Genomic DNA, 17,931 nt, shown 5'->3' with positions numbered 1-17,931 from the left:
CAGCTCCAAGAAGATCCTTTGCCAAGTAGTGTCGCGTGTGGAAATCTCCCCCACCATCCCCGTAACCATTCGCTTTGATCTGTTAGACTTAAGCGGAGCTCTTAATTAGCCCCATCGTTAACCACAATTTCCGTCCTCAGAACTCACACCTCTGCCCGTTCTCTTTTGCAGTGGTCCATGTAGATGTGAAGCGGGTTTAAAGCTTCTCTAACGATTGCTAAACGCATCAGTTGGTAGCGAGGGAGCCAATTACTCAGCGTGATTAAAAGCAAACAAATGACCTATAATTGCGTTGCATAATTAACAATTCACTGCGTATTAATATAGTTTTATTATTGAGTTTATCAACACTTCATAAAACTGTATAACCTGCGTTACTATTAGCTGCTATTACACAATATATATGAAGTTTTCAGCTCGGAATGGGCTTTAGTGTACAAGCCGATAGTCACTTTGCAGTGGGATGTAGTGGTTTTGAGCAGATAATGTCTCAGATAACGCGGCTCTTGCTTTTAATTCAGTGTCTGGTTATTCAGAGGAGCCACCAGTGAAATATCAAAGGCCAGACTCCGTTCTTTATGATCTATATCATGTTATTCTAAAGAAACCCCATATAAGCACTCAACTAGAGGGAAATCAGGAGTCGCACCTCTATTCCTTTATTCTTTCCTAATGAATTGGTGTAATTGGTAGAAATGGGCCATTTGGGAGTGAAAAACCCCTTTAGTACCTCACTGAAGGCACCAAATGCTGTTTGTCTACACAGGTATCAGGAATTGCAATCAAAGTGCTCGATCCTCACCTTTAGTTCTGCCCCCAGCGAGTGACGTTACGTGTTGTTCTAATAGCCTCAAGTTGTTGTATTTATATTTTTACCATTAAACATGCAAAACCAACATGTCAAATGGGATATTTAACGCGTGCACCTATAGCAAGCAGACCAAAGGGCTTTAATTTCATTAATTACCATGGTTAGTATCAACTGAAGCGCGCAAGAAGTTGCGGCTCTTGGCAGCTTCTCCTCAATGGAATATTCTCATTTTTGGTGATTTTAACCTAGAAAAACATGATTCCCGGTTACACCAGCTTTGTGGAAGCGGAGCGGCAGCAATTCCCAGCGAACCAAACCTGCGTATTGAATAAACGGGGATTATTTCAGCCGGAGAAAAGACAGGCAGGGTGACGGGCGCCCTGAGGGTTGTTGGTATTCAGGGCAGGGAGGGTGGTGGTTGTAGCTCCGGAATACAGCGAATTTCTAGAGGGTGTTTGGTGAATAAAGTGGGTATTGTGTCCTCGCCCGGCGCCTGCTACAATGGGGCCCTGTGCGATGAATTAGCATTTAAAAGAAGCTACTCCCGCTGGCAAAGGTTATGAAATGATGGCTGGGGTCTCCCCCCCATCCTTTCTACGCTTGCAGTTGTGTTTTTCGTGACTTTAGCGCTATCTCCGCCAACGTTTCCTTCTCTTAGTGCTTCTCCTATAGCTCAGGGCTTGGGTTTTGGTCCTTTTTAATTCCCCAAATTGATCTGTTGCCCGGCGTGAATCAGGTGGACGCCTGGATGGCACCCAAGTGTTAAATACAACCTGCCTGCTTGGGGGGGTTTGGATGCGCCAACGTGCTTGTTCTGGAGCCAGGATTTGTCTGAGCAAGCAAACAGGATGCAGAAACCACTCAAAAAGCCTTAACGGCCACAAAAATACGGGTGGAAATTGTAGCATCCAGTAAAACAAGCAGGACGGGGTTGAGTTTGAGGAGAGGGGGAGACTGGATGTTGTTGGTCATGGGTACGTTTGGTTGTTACGTTCGTAAAGTCTAATTTATGACATTATAAATAGTCTGGTTTATAACATAATAAATAGTCTAGTTTATGATATTATAAAAAGACTAGCTAATTACATTATACAAATAAAAAGCCTTTCTAATCCGTGGTAGAGAAATCCTTTTGTATAGGGTCGGAGTGACACTTTGTGCACAAGTCGACGTACCCACCTGAAGGGAAGATGAATCAAAGGCATGAGCGGAGATGTAGGAAACCCTGTGTATTTGTATTTGAAACATGTTGACAGTGTTTTGGACTGCGGGGCTTTATTTGCAGTGATTTGGCAGCTTGTGGTTTAACCTGGAGGACACAGACCATCCATCCCAATGCAGCTTCACCTCCCCGGCCTGCGCCTTTTGGCTTGAATCTTGGGCCAAAAGCCTTTACGGGAGCAACATTTGGACCATGTTGTCTGAATTTTCTCTTGCTTGTGTGTGCTGCAGTGGTTTTATTGGGTGTTTTTGGTTTACAAACCTCGTCGTGTTTCTTATTTAAACAAGGAAAAATCACTCCCAAACCCACCAAACACAAGCTTGATGTTTGTTTTTCCCAGTTACCTCAAATAGAGAAATATGTCAGACATCCAACTACAATATAAATAGTGAGGTGGAGTGTGACCTGGCTGAAGGGAAGAAGCCAGAGAGTCGTGGTCAATGGGCAGAGTCCAGTTGAGGCCTGGATCTAGTGCAGTGCCTCAGGGGCAGTGCTGGGGCCGGGATTGTTCAAGATATTCATCAGTGATTTGGCCGAGGGAATAGAGTGACTGTCAGCAAGTTTACTGATGACACCAAGCTGGGAGGAGTGGTGACACGCCAGAGGCTGTGCTGCCATCAGAGACCTGGACAGGCTGGAGAGTTGGGCGGGAAAATGTAATGCAATAGAACAAGGGCAAGTGTAGAGTCTTGAATCTGGGCAGAACAACCCCAGGTTCAGTGTAAGTTGGGGAATGAGCTATTAGAGAGCAGCGTAGGGGAAAGGGACCTGGGGGTGCTGGGGACAGCAGGGTGACCATGAGCCAGCACTGGGCCCTTGTGGCCAGGAAGCCAATGGTACCTGGGGTGGGTTAGAAGGGGGTGGTCAGTAGGTCCGAGAGGTTCTCCTGCCCCTCTGCTCTGCCCTGGGGAGACCACACCTGGAATATTGTGTCCAGCTGTGGCCCCTCAGTTCCAGCAGGACAGGGAACTGCTGCAGAGAGTCCAGCGCAGCCACCAAGATGCTGGAGGGAGTGGAGCATCTCCCGTGTGAGGAAAGGCTGAGGGAGCTGGGGCTCTGGAGCTGGACAAGAGGACACTGAGGGGGGACTCATTCATGTTTACAGATATCTAAAGGGTGAGTGTCAGGAGGATGGAGCCAGGCTCTTCTGGTGACAACCAGTGACAGGACAAGGGGCAATGGGTTCAAACTGGAACACAGGAGGTTCCACTGAAAGATGAGAAGGAACTTGTTCCTGGTGAGGGTGGCAGAGCCTGGCCCAGGCTGCCCAGGGGGTTGTGGAGTCTCCTTCTGTGCAGACATTCCAACCCGCCTGGACACCTTCCTGTGTAACCTCATCTGGGTGTTCCTGCTCCATGGGGGGATTGCACTGGATGAGCTTGCCAGGGCCCTTCCAATCCCTGACGTTCTGTGAAATCTGAATCCAACCTTAGGGATGTAAATACTTTCAGTATATCTATCTTTTTATTTTTTAATCGCAGAAGTATTTGCAAGGAAAAGGAATTGAGCTTCAGGGGTGGCCACGAGTAGGCCCGGCCTTGGCAAAGGGCCCTGGAGCTGCTGCCCCATCTGCACAAAATTATCCACCCGAGTGGTTTTTGTTCATCAACAGCCACGGGGCCGTATGGCAATGTTCACATCGGCAATGATTTCCAACGGATTCCCGTGTAGCAACGGCTCCGGATTTGCAGTCGTAGCCATTTTTCAATTTGGAAACTCGTTGAAGTGAGTAATGCAGCGTTGGGCCGCTCCTTGCGGAGCTTGGCCAGCCCTTCAAAATAACTTCATTTATCGCGAGGAGACGCCGATGGGCCGTCGGTGCTTTGGATTTACTCGCTCCGCTTTTAGAATTGAGTGGAAATTACTCGTATTGCACAACATTTTAATAAGAGGGACTGGATTTTGTGCTCGAAGCTTTTGGAAGTCTCCACAGATCTATTGAACTGAGTTGTTCTCATGCAGAAAACGAGTTTAAAACTAAAAAATAATGAACGCTATGCCAGCTTTGGATCTTATTGGGACAAGGTCAGTTTAAGCTCTATTTGAAATAAAATGGGTTTTAAAAAGACGGACTAAATTTCCAAGTCATTTCAATTTGCAGTTGTGTCCATCTTTTTGAAACACCCCATAATACAATGGTATTTAATACTTAATCATTGCGTCTTTATGATTATATACTGAGTATTGATCTGCCACAAAAGCCGGCCCTCTAATTATTATGATTATGGGGAAAAGCTCATCATGTCACAAAGCAGATTTTATAACATAGGCGTGGATTCTTTATGGATGCGAATTAATTTATCATTATTATCCATCATCAAAATCCCACTGATCACTAAAACAGCCACTTTTAGTTGTTGGGAAACCCAAGTGGTGCCTGATGGAATAATGAAAAATAAGGGATATTTGGTTATGTTTAAATTCTAAGGTGCACAATTGGAAACAAATCCATTGTCCTTGTGAGACTCCCAAAGGAAAGGTTCATTTTCTAGCTGGTCACTTTGTTCATATATATATATATATAAATAAATGTTTTTTGGAGACAGACGCAGACTTAAACATGTCAACTGTGATTTATTATGAAACAAATGGAGTGGGTTATTTTTCCCGATGCATTAAGGGAGCGCGATGGAGCACTTTGCTACTCAGCCATTATCCCTTGCAACGTCCATCGCTGCCGGATGGTTTATGACTTAGATTACGCTCAGATTAGCCTGTTTCTTTATATATCTCTTAATTCTTTGGGGCTTTTGGGAAGCTGAAGTGATGCATTCAGGGCACGCAGCCCATTGGGTCTGCAGCGAAGCCCCCATTTGTTTCTTTAACATTCCCATACATTATGGCAGCCCCGCAGTTTGTTTCCGTAATGAAGCCCATTCCCTTGCTCCCAGGAGGCTTTTGCTAAACAGAGATGGGAGGATTTGAATTTGAAGGAGTGAAGGCGAAACCGTCTTTCTGTGGTTTGTAAATGCGGGCGGAGAGGACGCGGTAATTAAAGATATCGGGGACTCAACTTGAGCTTCATTGGCCTTACTTAGGGTGCCAGATCAGTCCGCGAGTGCAAACACATCAAATATAACCAACAAAACCCCATTTTGTGTGCGCATCATTAACATAAGGGCTATTTATTACTTTCTTTGTAATATTCTGAGTGGTTTTTGGTGTCGGATGCCCGGATTAAATCACGCCCGGCGATGGGTTTGTGTCTGTTATGTTGCGTCTCGATAAGCTCGGCCTCCCTTTTCACCAACCGATTTGTTCTTTTGACGTCTTCACTCTTGATCTTTTCAACCTCCGCTTTATTCTTTGCTTTTATTTCTCCTTTCCATGCATTTCCACGTCCTTGCCCTTTCCCTTAAGCACATGTATCTATTCTATTGGTTCACGTCTCATTTTGGGGCCTTTTCTATTCCACTCAACTCTCCCCTTTTAGGCTTTCTGCTTGGCTTAGATTCAGCGCTGGCTTGATTTAATGTGTTCTTATGTTTCTTTAATATCAAAAAATACATGAAATGTAATATAAGGAAAATACGGAAAGCTCCAACAATGCCGTGTGTCAGTCTGTAGGTAAAATGCTGGATCTGTGCTCTGTTTTTATGGAACTCCTATGTGACCAGTAGCAGGTGCAGGTTACTGGTTTTGTGAGGAAAAGGGAGGAAACCCAGAGAATAATCCTATTTTCTGTTAACGTAATTAAAACATTCTGGAAATTTTGAAGCAGAAGAATTACAGAGTCACAGAATGTCAGGGATTGAAGGGACTTGGAAAGCTCATGCAGTGCAATCCCCCCATGGAGCAGGAACACCCAGATGAGGTTACACAGGAAGGTGTCCAGGCGGGTTGGAATGTCTGCACAGAAGGAGACTCCACAACCCCCTGGGCAGCCTGGGCCAGGCTCTGCCACCCTCACCAGGAACAAGTTGCTTCTCAGATTTAAATGGAACCTCCTGTGTTCCAGTTTGAACCCATTGCCCCTTGTCCTATCACTGGTTGTCACCGAGAAGAACCTGGCTCCATCCTCCTGACACTCCCCCTTTAGATATCTGTAAACATGAATGAGTCCCCCCTCAGTGTCCTCTTGTCCAGCTCCAGAGCCCCAGCTCCCTCAGCCTTTCCTCACACGGGAGATGCTCCACTCCCTCCAGCATCTTGGTGGCTGCGCTGGACTCTCTCCAGCAGTTCCCTGTCCTGCTGGAACTGAGGGGCCACAGCTGGACACAAGATTCCAGGTGTGGTCTCCCCAGGGCAGAGCAGAGGGGCAGGAGAACCTCTCGGACCTACTGACCACCCCCTTCTAACCCACCCCAGGTACCATTGGCTTCCTGGCCACAAGGGCCCAGTGCTGGCTCATGGTCACCCTGCTGTCCCCAGCACCCCCAGGGCCCTTTCCCCTACGCTGCTCTCTAATAGCTCATTCCCCAACTTACACTGAACCTGGGGTTGTTCTGCCCAGATTCAAGACTCTACACTTGCCCTTGTTCTATTTCATTACATTTTCCCGCCCAACTCTCCAGCCTGTCCAGGTCTCTGATGGCAGCACAGCCTCTGGCGTGTCACCACTCCTCCCAGCTTGGTGTCACCAGCAAACTTGCTGACAGTCACTCTATTCCCTCGGCCAAATCACTGATGAATATCTTGAACAATCCCGGCCCCAGCACTGCCCCTGAGGCACTGCACTAGATCCAGGCCTCAACTGGACTCTGCCCATTGACCACGACTCTCTGGCTTCTTCCCTTCAGCCAGGTCACACTCCACCTCACTCCCCGCTCATCCAGACCGCACTCCCTCAGTTCAGCGCTGAGGATGCTGTGGGACACTGTGTCAAATGTCAGAGGGATGTTGTGTCCTGCTCTGAGCAAATATCCTTTGATAGTACTCATATTTTTCATGGAACCGAACACCCTTGTGCCTGATATCTTCTGATTCTCCTGTTTCATTCCAAGGTAATTAGATCATCTGGATTTATTCCCATTAATTTGTGATTTAAAGCAATTAATAAGGTACAAGAAGCAGTGTAAACTCCAAGATTTGTTGATGGGGAGACTCGGTTTTGATCATTAAAACGGCTTGGCTCACATTTGACAATTAGAATCGCTCATAGGGATTTTAAGCCAGGCCTACCTAGGCCTGATGCCTTTTTAGAGCCCTCGGGGGTGGACGAAAGGAACCAATCTACTCCTCAAACTTGCCTTGTTCTGCCTGATAAAGGTTTAATTTCTTGGTTTTATGTGATTTCACACAGAAAAGTGGGTCAGAAATGATGGATGTGCTGTGTGGTCTCGGCTTAGGCCTGGATCAAGCCCTTTTTGTAAGTGTTGCTCATCAAACCCAGCACAAGTTCTTTGGACTGATGCTTTGAACGCTTGTGGGATGAGCAGTGGGCTCCATTTTAATAATAAACCACCTAAACCCCCCATTTTTATCAGGAATTTTTATCAAACTGAAGCTTGAAAGTAAAAATCAGTCACTACGTGTTCTTAGCAATTCATGGAATATTGAGGCGTTAGAATGGAATTGTTGTTACAAGGACTTTTACTACCGCCCAGAATCCTGCGACAGCACCGTGGTGAGTTGGAACCTCATGATAAAGTCCTGATAAAACATATATATTCATTTTTGTATTAAAAAATTGAACGATGCTTCCATATACCACACCCTTGTGTGTAAATAAATGTTTATTAGTCTGGATATTAAGCCGTTTTACTCAGGGTCTTTGTACGTGTGTCCATAAATCCACTTCATCGTAACAGCTTTAGTTCGGCTCCATTGCTCCGCCGCCGAATTCCAGCGTGACCGGGGGGTATTCCTGCAATCACCAGTTTCCAACGGTCTGCGTGCCAAAAGTCTTATTTCTTAACGTTTATTTGAAATAAATAAAAAGAAGAAAGCCCCAGGGTGGCCTTATTGCGACTGTGACGTCTCTTCCCTCTCCATAATGGAAGCAAGCGATGCAGAACACGAAGGACAAGAATATTGTAGTGCAAAAAGCAGAGGATTCCAAGCGAGGGTCTGATTAAGAAGCACATGAAGCGATCATCTTTTAAATGTTAATTTTCGGAGCACGATAACCTTGAAGTCGCGCGTCGGGGCGAGGAGCCCGTTGGTTTTGTGCCGATATCCCGGAGCGGGTCGTGGCGCGGGGTCGCTGGCGCAGCGAGGGCCCAAGGCCGGGGGCTTTACCGCGCTATTTTCTCCTTGATTTAGCTAAAGGACGTGTGATTATTGCCGAGGGCGCTCTCCTTGACCTCGGAGCTTCAGATCCGCCGGCGGTTGATGTGCTCGGAATCGCTGACACAGCAGCTTAGCGCCGGAGCTCGTTTAATCTTTACACCGCTCCTAGTTAAGCCTGAGATCTCATAAATCTGTCCTTGCGCTGCGCTCGAGGGAAAAGGAAACATTAAGTCGCCCCGGACCCATTGGGTTTGTGTGACTCTTAATTCCCTTTAAATCTGTTATAATTATTATTTATTTTTTAAATTTATGGTGCTGCACATTAAGGGCAATAAATATATTTATTGCAACAAATTTAACAGCGCTTTCCTCTCTTATTCTGAATTTTCAAGCCTGTGAGATGCAAAGAACATAGAAACAAGGGCTCAGATAACCAGGTGTCCTGAGGGAGCTTCAAGGATGTTGTAAGATACGTAGGAATTATAACTAAGTATGAAACACTGTGGGCGTCCATTGGTTTTTGCAAACAGAAATCAAGGCTCAGCCTAAATGTGAACAACCCCAAATCACCGTTGCCTTTTTGTTGCCGTTCAATGTCTCGGAGCTCTAAGGGTTTGCAAGTAAATACTGATTAAAACTTAAAAGCGTGAGCAAAAATGCTGAATAAACAGAGGGAGTCGCTCCCACTAAAAGCAAAACTTGGAAATGTAGAACACGGGTGTTTTACAGCAAATTTTACAAGAGCTTTTATTTCTCCTTGTGTATTTTTCTTCTTGCCTTCTGTTTCACTTGAGCTACTGTAATAAGGATGCAATTGGAGCTTTAGCAACCCTGGTTTAAAATGAGTCTCCCGCCCCGCTTGTAAAAATGGGAAAACAGATTTGACAGTCGCGGCCGTTTACAAGACACCGAGTGTAACGCGGGATATTAAAGAACTTTGTCATTGTCTCACATCCCGACGTTTTTAAACAGGATAAATCCCATAGAGGAGAAAAGGGATCGGGGGGAAATGCTTTAAAACTCTCAGGCCTGGAAGGAAATGCAGCGTTAAGAATTAAGTTGCATTTTTTGCGTTGTCTTTATAAGACTCAAGTTTGGTTTGGCGTGTGTTATACGTGTATATCCTGTTCTTAACGAGTATCCAATGAATACAGAAATCTTCAATTTTATCCCCCGAGAAGATTCCCCGATAATAAGAAACCATAATGAACATTTTTTGAGGCAAATTATGAAAAGGAATAATCTAGAAATTGGGCTTTGGGGCTTATTTAGTGGTCACTTGTCTTCTCCAGCAGCTGAAATTTCCTGCTTCAATGTTCTTCTAGCGCTGTTGTTGTGCCCTTTGGTTCTTAGGCCGTGGTTTAGCGGGGAACTTGGTTGGGTTAATGGTTGGACTCAATCTTCAAGGTCTGTCCAACCACAGTGATTCTAGGATTAGAGTGATTTTGCTCTTCATAGCATAGCTCTGCTCTGAGTGCATCTTCCTCTGCCTTTCTGGTCTGGTTTACCTCCAAACTAAATGAGGTTAATTGGTGGAATTGGAAGAGCTTGGCCCATGTTCTTACCGCAGGTGGACACCTGGGGTCTTCAACACCTTCCTTGCCCCTTCTCTATACAAAGGACATGTAGAAAGTCTAGACTAAGTCTTTAAAATGTCTCTACAAAGGCTGCCCAGTGACATGGTAGAGTCTCCTTCTCTGGAGACGTCCAAAGCACGTCCTTGTGCAACCTCCTTTAGCTCAAGGGTTGGACCAGATGATGTCCAGAGGTCCCTTCCAACCCAACCAATCAGTGATTCCGTGACATGCTCATGGGGTATTTCTCTGTTCTTATTGGAGATTGGTGGCTGTACTAGTCGGTAGCGAGGAGAATGTTCTGGTGATGTAGAAGGTGATATTTTTGGTAGCTTAATTTCTTATCAAGTTTGCCAGCCCTATCTATGGTGCTTATATTGAATTTCTCAATCTAATAGAGTCTGTTTCTTCTTCCGTAGAGAAGTCCAACCAATATTTACTCCATGTTTCATGGTTTTGCCATTTCAGGTTCACAGCTCAAGACCTTCACGTCGTTGAGGTTCTTGGCGGAGCCTTCAGACGCCGTCACCGCGCGCGGGGGCAACGTCCTGCTGGCCTGCGCGGCCGAATCCGACCGAGGAGCCCCCGTCATCAAGTGGAAGAAAGACGCCGTCTTCTTAAACCTGGCGGTGGACGAGAGGAGGCAACAGTTGGCCAACGGCTCCCTCTTGATCGAGAACATCGTACACTCCCGCCACCACAAACCCGACGAGGGTTTGTACCAGTGCGAAGCGTCTCTGGAAGGCGTCGGAGCCATCATTAGCCGGGCGGCCAAGATCACGGTAGCAGGTAGGCAGAAACGCTCCTCTATTTTTAATTTTTACAACTATTATTTGCTAGAAGCTGCTTTGTTAACACCCGCTCTTCAAAAGAAGCGAAGCTCAATATGACATTCCGACAGTTATTTCTTCTTGACAAGGTATTATTCTTGTTGAAATCCGTCTAATCGCCTCTTTGTTGCCGTGTATTTATTGTCTTCGGAACACGAAATGGTTGACGTTGGGAATTAACTTTGCCGATGAATTGACGATCACACACACAAAAAAGCGCCAAACTTCTGTAGGGCTGGAATTTATGAATTTTTTTATGGTTTATGCACTTTTTTCATAAAGAAAAACACTTGATGTAGCTCCCTGGAACCGGCACCATCTTTGTATTTCATTTAAAGCGTTTTTGCGGGGATACGGCACGAGAAACACAAATTCCTTACCGTCGTGTAGCGTCTTATTGAATTAATAAATGCCTTTGTATTAGACGTAGGTCTGAAGTTTTGAAGTGATATCTTTGATTCTGTGGAAGGATGTAGCGAGTCCTTAATAACCAAATTATTGGGGCCAAAAAGCAGTTGGAAAATCCTTCAAATAACAGGTATAAATTAACCCCAAACGTTTGGTACTTAATACCAATTAGAATGCGCTAGAATTAAGACCAAATGTCTTTATCGTCATTATTTAAGGAGGCAAAAGAAGACTGAAGTTCAATCCAGTAGCTCTATGACTTTTAACCAGCCCAGCTCTGTAATGTGGAGGATTTTTGATAGGAATTGCTGTATTGTGATGGGTCCCAATGGTCGCAAGTTTGGGGTGGGAGGAACTTGCTCATTCAAGACCAATTTGTCCATAAAACTGGAAGAACCGCTCAAGATTCTTTAATAGGAAAGACAGTGAAATGCTGAGATTGACATAGTGGATATTTGTTTGAATATTAAGGGTTTTTTTCTTTACTTTTTTGGGATTGTATGAAAATGGTTCATATTATAAGGCGCAACATAAGGCCTAGAACTCTTAAAACCAGCAAATTCTTCAAGCCGACGTGATATTTTGCTCTCAGAAGGACGCGTATTCCTGAGCGAGCAGAATTTGTGTCGTGTTATTTTGTTGCGGGAGTCGCTGTTGGCAGAACATCATTGACTTAAGGCGCTGGCAGATGGAAACACGGCGGAGAAAAGGACGAGGGGGCAAAGGAGAATTGAAGGTCTCGCGCTCCGCTGTGTTGTGTTAATCGCTGCTCGGCAAAGCAAATAAACCTCCTGACGCTCAGTAAAAATCCTCCTTGTGCAGAGCAATAAGAGAGAGAGATGTTTAATACTATAACACTCAAAAACCGGGTCTTTCTTGTGCGTTATTTGCTGCTAAACGTGATGTTTTGGGCAACCCGACGCTCTCACCCAAAGGAGACGATGGTGGTTTGTGCGGTTGCGCCGTCAGCAGAATACGGAATTAACGGCGTGATTTCACTTCATCTCTTGTTCTGCACAAGATTTGACTCGTGTTGGAGGAACAATCGGGAGCTTAATTTGGGAAGAGCTTTGGGAGGCTCTTTGGGAAGAGCTTAATTCACTGAATTAAACAGAATCTTGGGTGGCGTCGCTTTTCAACTATAGGTTTTCCTAACGTTTTAAGCCCTCACTGCGCTGTTTGGTGACGTAGAATCCATCAGCATTTATGTTTTTGGACATTAAAATTCCCAACTACCGCCACACGTAAGGAACGCATATATTTTATAGCAATAAATGGGATTTCATTGTGTTTTTTGAAGCATTAATGCTCAATAGAGCGGTCGCTCAAAGGTAATGGTCAAACACATGATCACTGCAAGGATATTGGTCTCTTAAAATCAAAATATACTGGTTTTAAGAACCCAACTAAAGAATGAATAAGCTCCATTAGATCCATTGAGACCAATGTCTTGGTGATCACCAGTAGTAGATGGCTGGAGATGATAGAAACAGCCTATATCTGTTCTAGATATATATTAATATATCAATATTCTATCAGTCGTCAATGTGGGATGTGTGTCAGTAAATTGAGTCACAAAAGCAGCATTTGGACGTCAAAGTATCGTATAATTAGGTTTTCTTCAATGTATTTGTAGTCCTTAAACTATATATATGTTCAACAGTTTATTCTGTGCATGGGTGTGTTGCTACTGATTTAGTCTTGGATTAAATGATGAGGGGATTTTGGTGGGAGGAGAAGAGGAGGGGGAAATGAAACAGAAAAAGCCACCAAAACTAAACCCCAAACAAACCACCAACTAAATAATCATAATTAATGAAAAAAACCAATGAAAACTGAACAGGAAAACCCAACCAAACCACCAACCAAATAATAATATAATTAAATATTTTAAATAATTGAAATGAAATGAAATATAAGGCATGTTTTATAATAGCACTAATGAAATTTAAACCTTCACGTTAATCTGGACAGAACATCAGCAGTTTGCAAAGAGCCAAGCTTAAAATCCGTGAAGAAATGTTAAGCCCCGCTTAACGTTAAAGCTTCACCGTCGTCCTAAGTGATATTCCAATGTTAGGAGTGGACCGATAATTCTACAAGGTGCATTGAAGTGGACACAGAATGGCTGAGAAATGCTGAAATATAATATTAGATGCTACCGCTATTTTGGGATATAATGAGCTAATAGTGAAATGGAATAATTTGGTGACAAAAGGAGGTGTCACTTTTAATATAATAGGGGATAAATGCAGGCAAGTTGTACTAAAATGTAGGAAATATTGTATTGGACGAAGCAAATATTTCTTATATATGATCCCTTTCTTTTTGATAAAGGAAGAAAACCACATTCAGAAATTACCTTGATTTATAACAACTAAACTCAACCAAATTCCGACTCGATTTTCCTCCCTCTTTTGATTCCGAATCACAGCAGCTTTTAAACTATTTAATGTGAATTCATAAACCATAATAAAAATAGTGGAGAAAATGATAATAGTACTTGCCATGTTTATTTTGGGCTCCTAAAAATTGATCTGGAGATGATGAGCCGCGTTTCTCTTCCAGGAAAGGAAGCGATAAGATATATATACATATATATTGTTTTCTCCTGGGAATTAATCCTCAGTGTCATCACTTTGCCCTTTATCACGTGGGATTGTTGGGGTATAACGGTCGAATCTTGAAAAGAAATGCTTTGATTTATAATTTATTTGGGGTTATAAACTAATTTTGGGGGTTCGCTTGTACCTTTCAAGTCGTGTTGTGGAGGCTGCTGTGGCCAATGATAACCAATGGATTAATTTTAGCGGCATTGCTAGGCTGAGATTTACCAAAACCCTGAATTTACCACCCTGAAATTCCTGCTAAGTTGCTGACAAATTGAGGCAATTAAATCCTGAAGTATTAATTAATAACATATCATCATCTTAAATATCGGGCTGTTTCAGTTTGATGTCTGGTTTATACACAACGGCGTCGTTAGCGTCTTACGGGACAATGAGAAAGAATTGAAAGATATTTGCAAATAATTTAATGATATACATCATGGGCAGGATCTTGAAGCTGTTTTAGTGCAATTATCACTGAAATGTCTAATTATTATAATATATATTAAACAATCAGGGCTTTTCCCTGAGTGTAAAGCCAGTAACAATGAATTATTTCACACCTATATTTATCTTATAGAAGAACGAAGAGCTATTTCTTTGGAAATACTTGAGCTGAAATGTGTTCTTTTCTTACCCACGAGCAGTCCCGGATAATTTGATAGTTAAATTTCAACCTCGATGTCACGTCGTTTGGGGTTAGTTGGGTGTAATCCCTATAGTTCAGCGTGAACCGCGACTTAAATTGTTCACCCTCCATATCCCGAACACGACAACCTGCCTCTTGGAATCGCGTTTCTAGCGATGAAGTGGATATTGAGCATCATTTATAGCGAATAAAGAGAATTAAACGTGCGATTGGCAGGAGCTGCCGAGGAGGGACGCGGCTGCACCCTCGTCGCCGCCTTTTCCTACATTTCAGAGCTGTAAAAACTCTTTTTAAACTTAAAACAACACTTGAGAACAGGTGAAACGATGGTTCTTGTCATAGAATCCTTAAAGGAAGAAGTAGCCGCGTTGATTTTGTTGAGGTTCGCGTAACCGAGATGCAAAAATCTCAGCACGGAGACCCATTTTTACACATATTTAATGAAAAATGACCGTCGACTAAGTTGCCGTCTGTCTCATATTTCCTTGTGTGCCTGAAAATGTGGCTTCTTGCGTGAATTTGGGTCCCCTCAAGCAGCACAAACTCAAAGCGTTGAGGAAGCCGGCTCAAATCTTGATTTTTCACCCAGCAGCAGCATTTTTAGGCGCTGAAATACTTATTTAGTGACAGCTTAGTCATCTCTACAACTTAATTTGCTTAAGTAGGTTTCGCCAAGTTATTTTGGCTCGTTTTCCGTCTCATTTCGCTGACCAAGTTCTGAATAAGTGAATTCTTGGGGTATCGAAGTGCTATTTTGCCGGCGTTATTCTCCCAATCCCAATTTTGGGTGAGCTGCCATGAATACAAATGCGACAGATCTTGTTTTGCTTTGATACCAACGTCTGGATGGGCGAAACCGCAGTGAAAAGTGAGCGTGAGACGTCGAACAAACGTGGTGGGGTGAATTCTGGTTGTCACCTTTGGGGATTTCTGGAGGTTAAGTTGATTTTTCTAACTTGGAACAAGCTTGTGAGCAGCTTTGGGTTCCAATTTAACCTTTCTAACGATTTCTTGCCCTCAGGCACTCGAAATCCAGACGCATTTATGGTTAATAAAACCATCTCGTTTGTCCTTGATGACCTCACCGACAAATAAAAAATCACAGAATGGACTGGGTTGGAAAAGACCTCAGAGATCATCAGGTCCAAGCCTTGGTCCAACTCCAGTCCATTGACTAGATCATGGCACTAAGTGCCATGGCCAAGCTCAGTTTAAAAACCTCCAGGGCCGGTGAGTCCAGCACCTCCCTGGGCAGCCATTCCAATGCCTGACCACTCTCTGCAGAGAATTGCTGTCTAATCTCCAGCCTAAATTTAAGTTGAAGCCCCGTTGTCCTATTGCTGACTGCCTGGGAGAAGAGCCCAAGCCCCACCTGGCTAGAACTGCCCTTCAGGTAGTTCTAGAGAGTGCTGAGCTCAGCTCTAAGCCTCCTCTTCTCCAGACTAAACAAGCCCAGCTCCCTCAGCCTCTCCCCATAGGGCTTGTGTTCCAGTCCCTTCCCCAGTCTTGTTGCTCTTCTCTGCACCCGCTCCAGCACTTCAATCTCTTTCCTGAGCTGAGGGGCCCAGAACTGAACACAACACTCCAGGTGTGGCCTCCCCAATGCAGAGCACAGGGGAAGGATCACTGCCCTTGTCCTGCTGACCACGCTGGTTTGGATCCAGGACAGGATCCCATTGGCCTTCTTGGCCACCTGGGCACACTGGTGGCTCCTGTTGAGCTTCCTGTCCATGAGTCCCCCAGGTCCCTTTCTGCCTGACTGCTCTCCAGCCACTCTGTGCCCAGCCTGGAGCGCTGCAGGGGTTGTTGTGGCCAAAGGGCAGCACCCGCCACTTGGCCTTGTTGAACTTCATCCCATTGGAATGGGCCCATTTCTCCAGTCTCTCCAGACCCCTCTGCAGAGCCCTCCTGCCTTCCAGCAGCTCCACACTCCTCCCAACTTGGTGTCAAATTTGCTGATGATGGTCTCAATCCCCTCATCTAAATCATCAATGAAGATGTTGAACAGGACCGGACCCAACCCTGACCCCTGGGGACACCACTAGTGCCTGGCCGCCAGCTGGATGCAGCCCCATTCACCAGCACTCTTTAGGTCGGTTGTGATGCCACCGGTGTCACTAGAGGAGAAAGCGATTTAAATGAGCTCGGTCAACGTTCAAGTTTCATCAGACACATCATCCAAGCAATTTAATTAAATTTATCTAGATTTATCCACCCTTGTTGGTCCCTGTGTGAGAAATATTCGATATATGTTCTCGTTTGGGACTTGATTGACATGCAAAAATTTGGGTTTCCAAATTTCTCTGCGGGCTGTGACTTATAGATGAGGAATACAGGGTTTACAGACTAAAATATATATTACTTAAACCTTCTTATTGTGTATTTACGGGCAGATATAATCTAGTGCTAACAGGGGATTGAAGTCTTGCCCATCTCTAATCTGAGCTGCTCCGTGAACCTTTAGGATGGAAACGGGAAGCGCGTTTTCTAGCCGTAAATGCACAAATGCTCTCAAAAAGCTTTCACTCCGCAGAGATGATAATGATTAGCATTTCTTATGCTGTTGTTTTCATGAAAAAGAAGAAAAGCCTGCGCAGATTTGAGGCAAATTGAACTTTTGTGCCTCGCATAATAGCCCCGCTTTAATTTGAATACGATTCAGAATGAAGTGGCCGGATAGGAAGTTAAACACTATATAGAGGGGGAAAAGAAGTTAAGTGCATGTGTTTTAATACACAGGGAAAGATGAAGGTGTTTACCAGCGCTATCACAAAGGGCACAACAAAAAATCTGAGGAAGGAAAAGCAATTTAGTGGAGAGCAAGTCATGAAGTTGCTTAATTTTCTGTAGAGCAATAAAACGCGGTAAAAGGAGGCGGTGGTTTTATTCTGAATCCCACCAGCGTCGCTGAGAACCAGCATTTGAGTGATAAACGTTGATTTTCATGGGTTTCTAATGGAATCCTAAGAGCTCACCTGGGCTGGACTCAGAACTAAATCTTGCACGCCGTCGGAGAATAACATTTTGGGCTGGATCAGAATGAATTGAGTATTTCAAATTGATTTTGTTCTCTTGTTTAGCTCATTTAAAGCCAACTCAGACACATTTGTATCACGACACACTTGACAATTGGGCCTCTTGATGTACGAGTTGAAGGGAACGATTCCAATAAGTAATTGAGCTTTAGATTGAGGAAAAAATGAAGTGGTCAAGATCTAAGAGGATTTTACCCCAAATATTGGGAACTGGAGAGAAATAACACTTGTTTCTGCTTTTTTTGCACAGTTGCTTAGACTAGAAATAATTGATTTGAAGAGAAATGAAGATTTCCTTCAACTTCTTGGTTCTAGAAGCTATTTCATAACATTTAGACCAGAACTAATGAGTTCAGTGTTTTGCTCAATGGAATTTTGTTTTTTGGAAACCACTACACTCTACTGAAATGAATTTATATCCATTGCAATGTGTCTTTTTAATTACTGGGTTTTGAGATGACGAGTAAATATTTCTATTCTTTGGCCAAATTCTTCTGGAAAACGATTTATTTTGCTGTTTGAAACGTTTCTTTTGAGTTTATAGCCGAACTTGTACAGTTTGATGCGTCGTCGTCCTTTGTTTCTGGATGTGGCTTCTGGGATTGGATTCGGGTTTTGCAGT

The 17,931-nt window shown here is 44.0% G+C and overlaps 1 protein-coding gene across 4 annotated transcripts in view; it reads left to right on the top strand.

The window, feature by feature from the left end:
- The window catches only part of LOC135577386 (netrin receptor DCC-like), a 284,177-nt gene that overhangs the window by 75,838 nt on the left and 190,408 nt on the right, over positions 1–17,931 (top strand). For all 4 annotated transcript variants that reach the window (XM_065046801.1, XM_065046800.1, XM_065046799.1 and 1 more), the window contains exon 2: positions 10,247–10,567. In XM_065046801.1, coding sequence (XP_064902873.1) covers positions 10,247–10,567 — 321 coding nt within the window. The remainder of the gene's footprint in view (positions 1–10,246; positions 10,568–17,931) is intronic.

Source organism: Columba livia, chromosome Z (genome assembly GCF_036013475.1).
Source record: "Columba livia isolate bColLiv1 breed racing homer chromosome Z, bColLiv1.pat.W.v2, whole genome shotgun sequence".
Lineage (NCBI taxonomy): Eukaryota > Metazoa > Chordata > Aves > Columbiformes > Columbidae > Columba > Columba livia.
The sequence above is the reverse complement of the archived record's forward strand: the minus strand, read 5'-3'. Positions and strand labels throughout refer to the sequence as shown.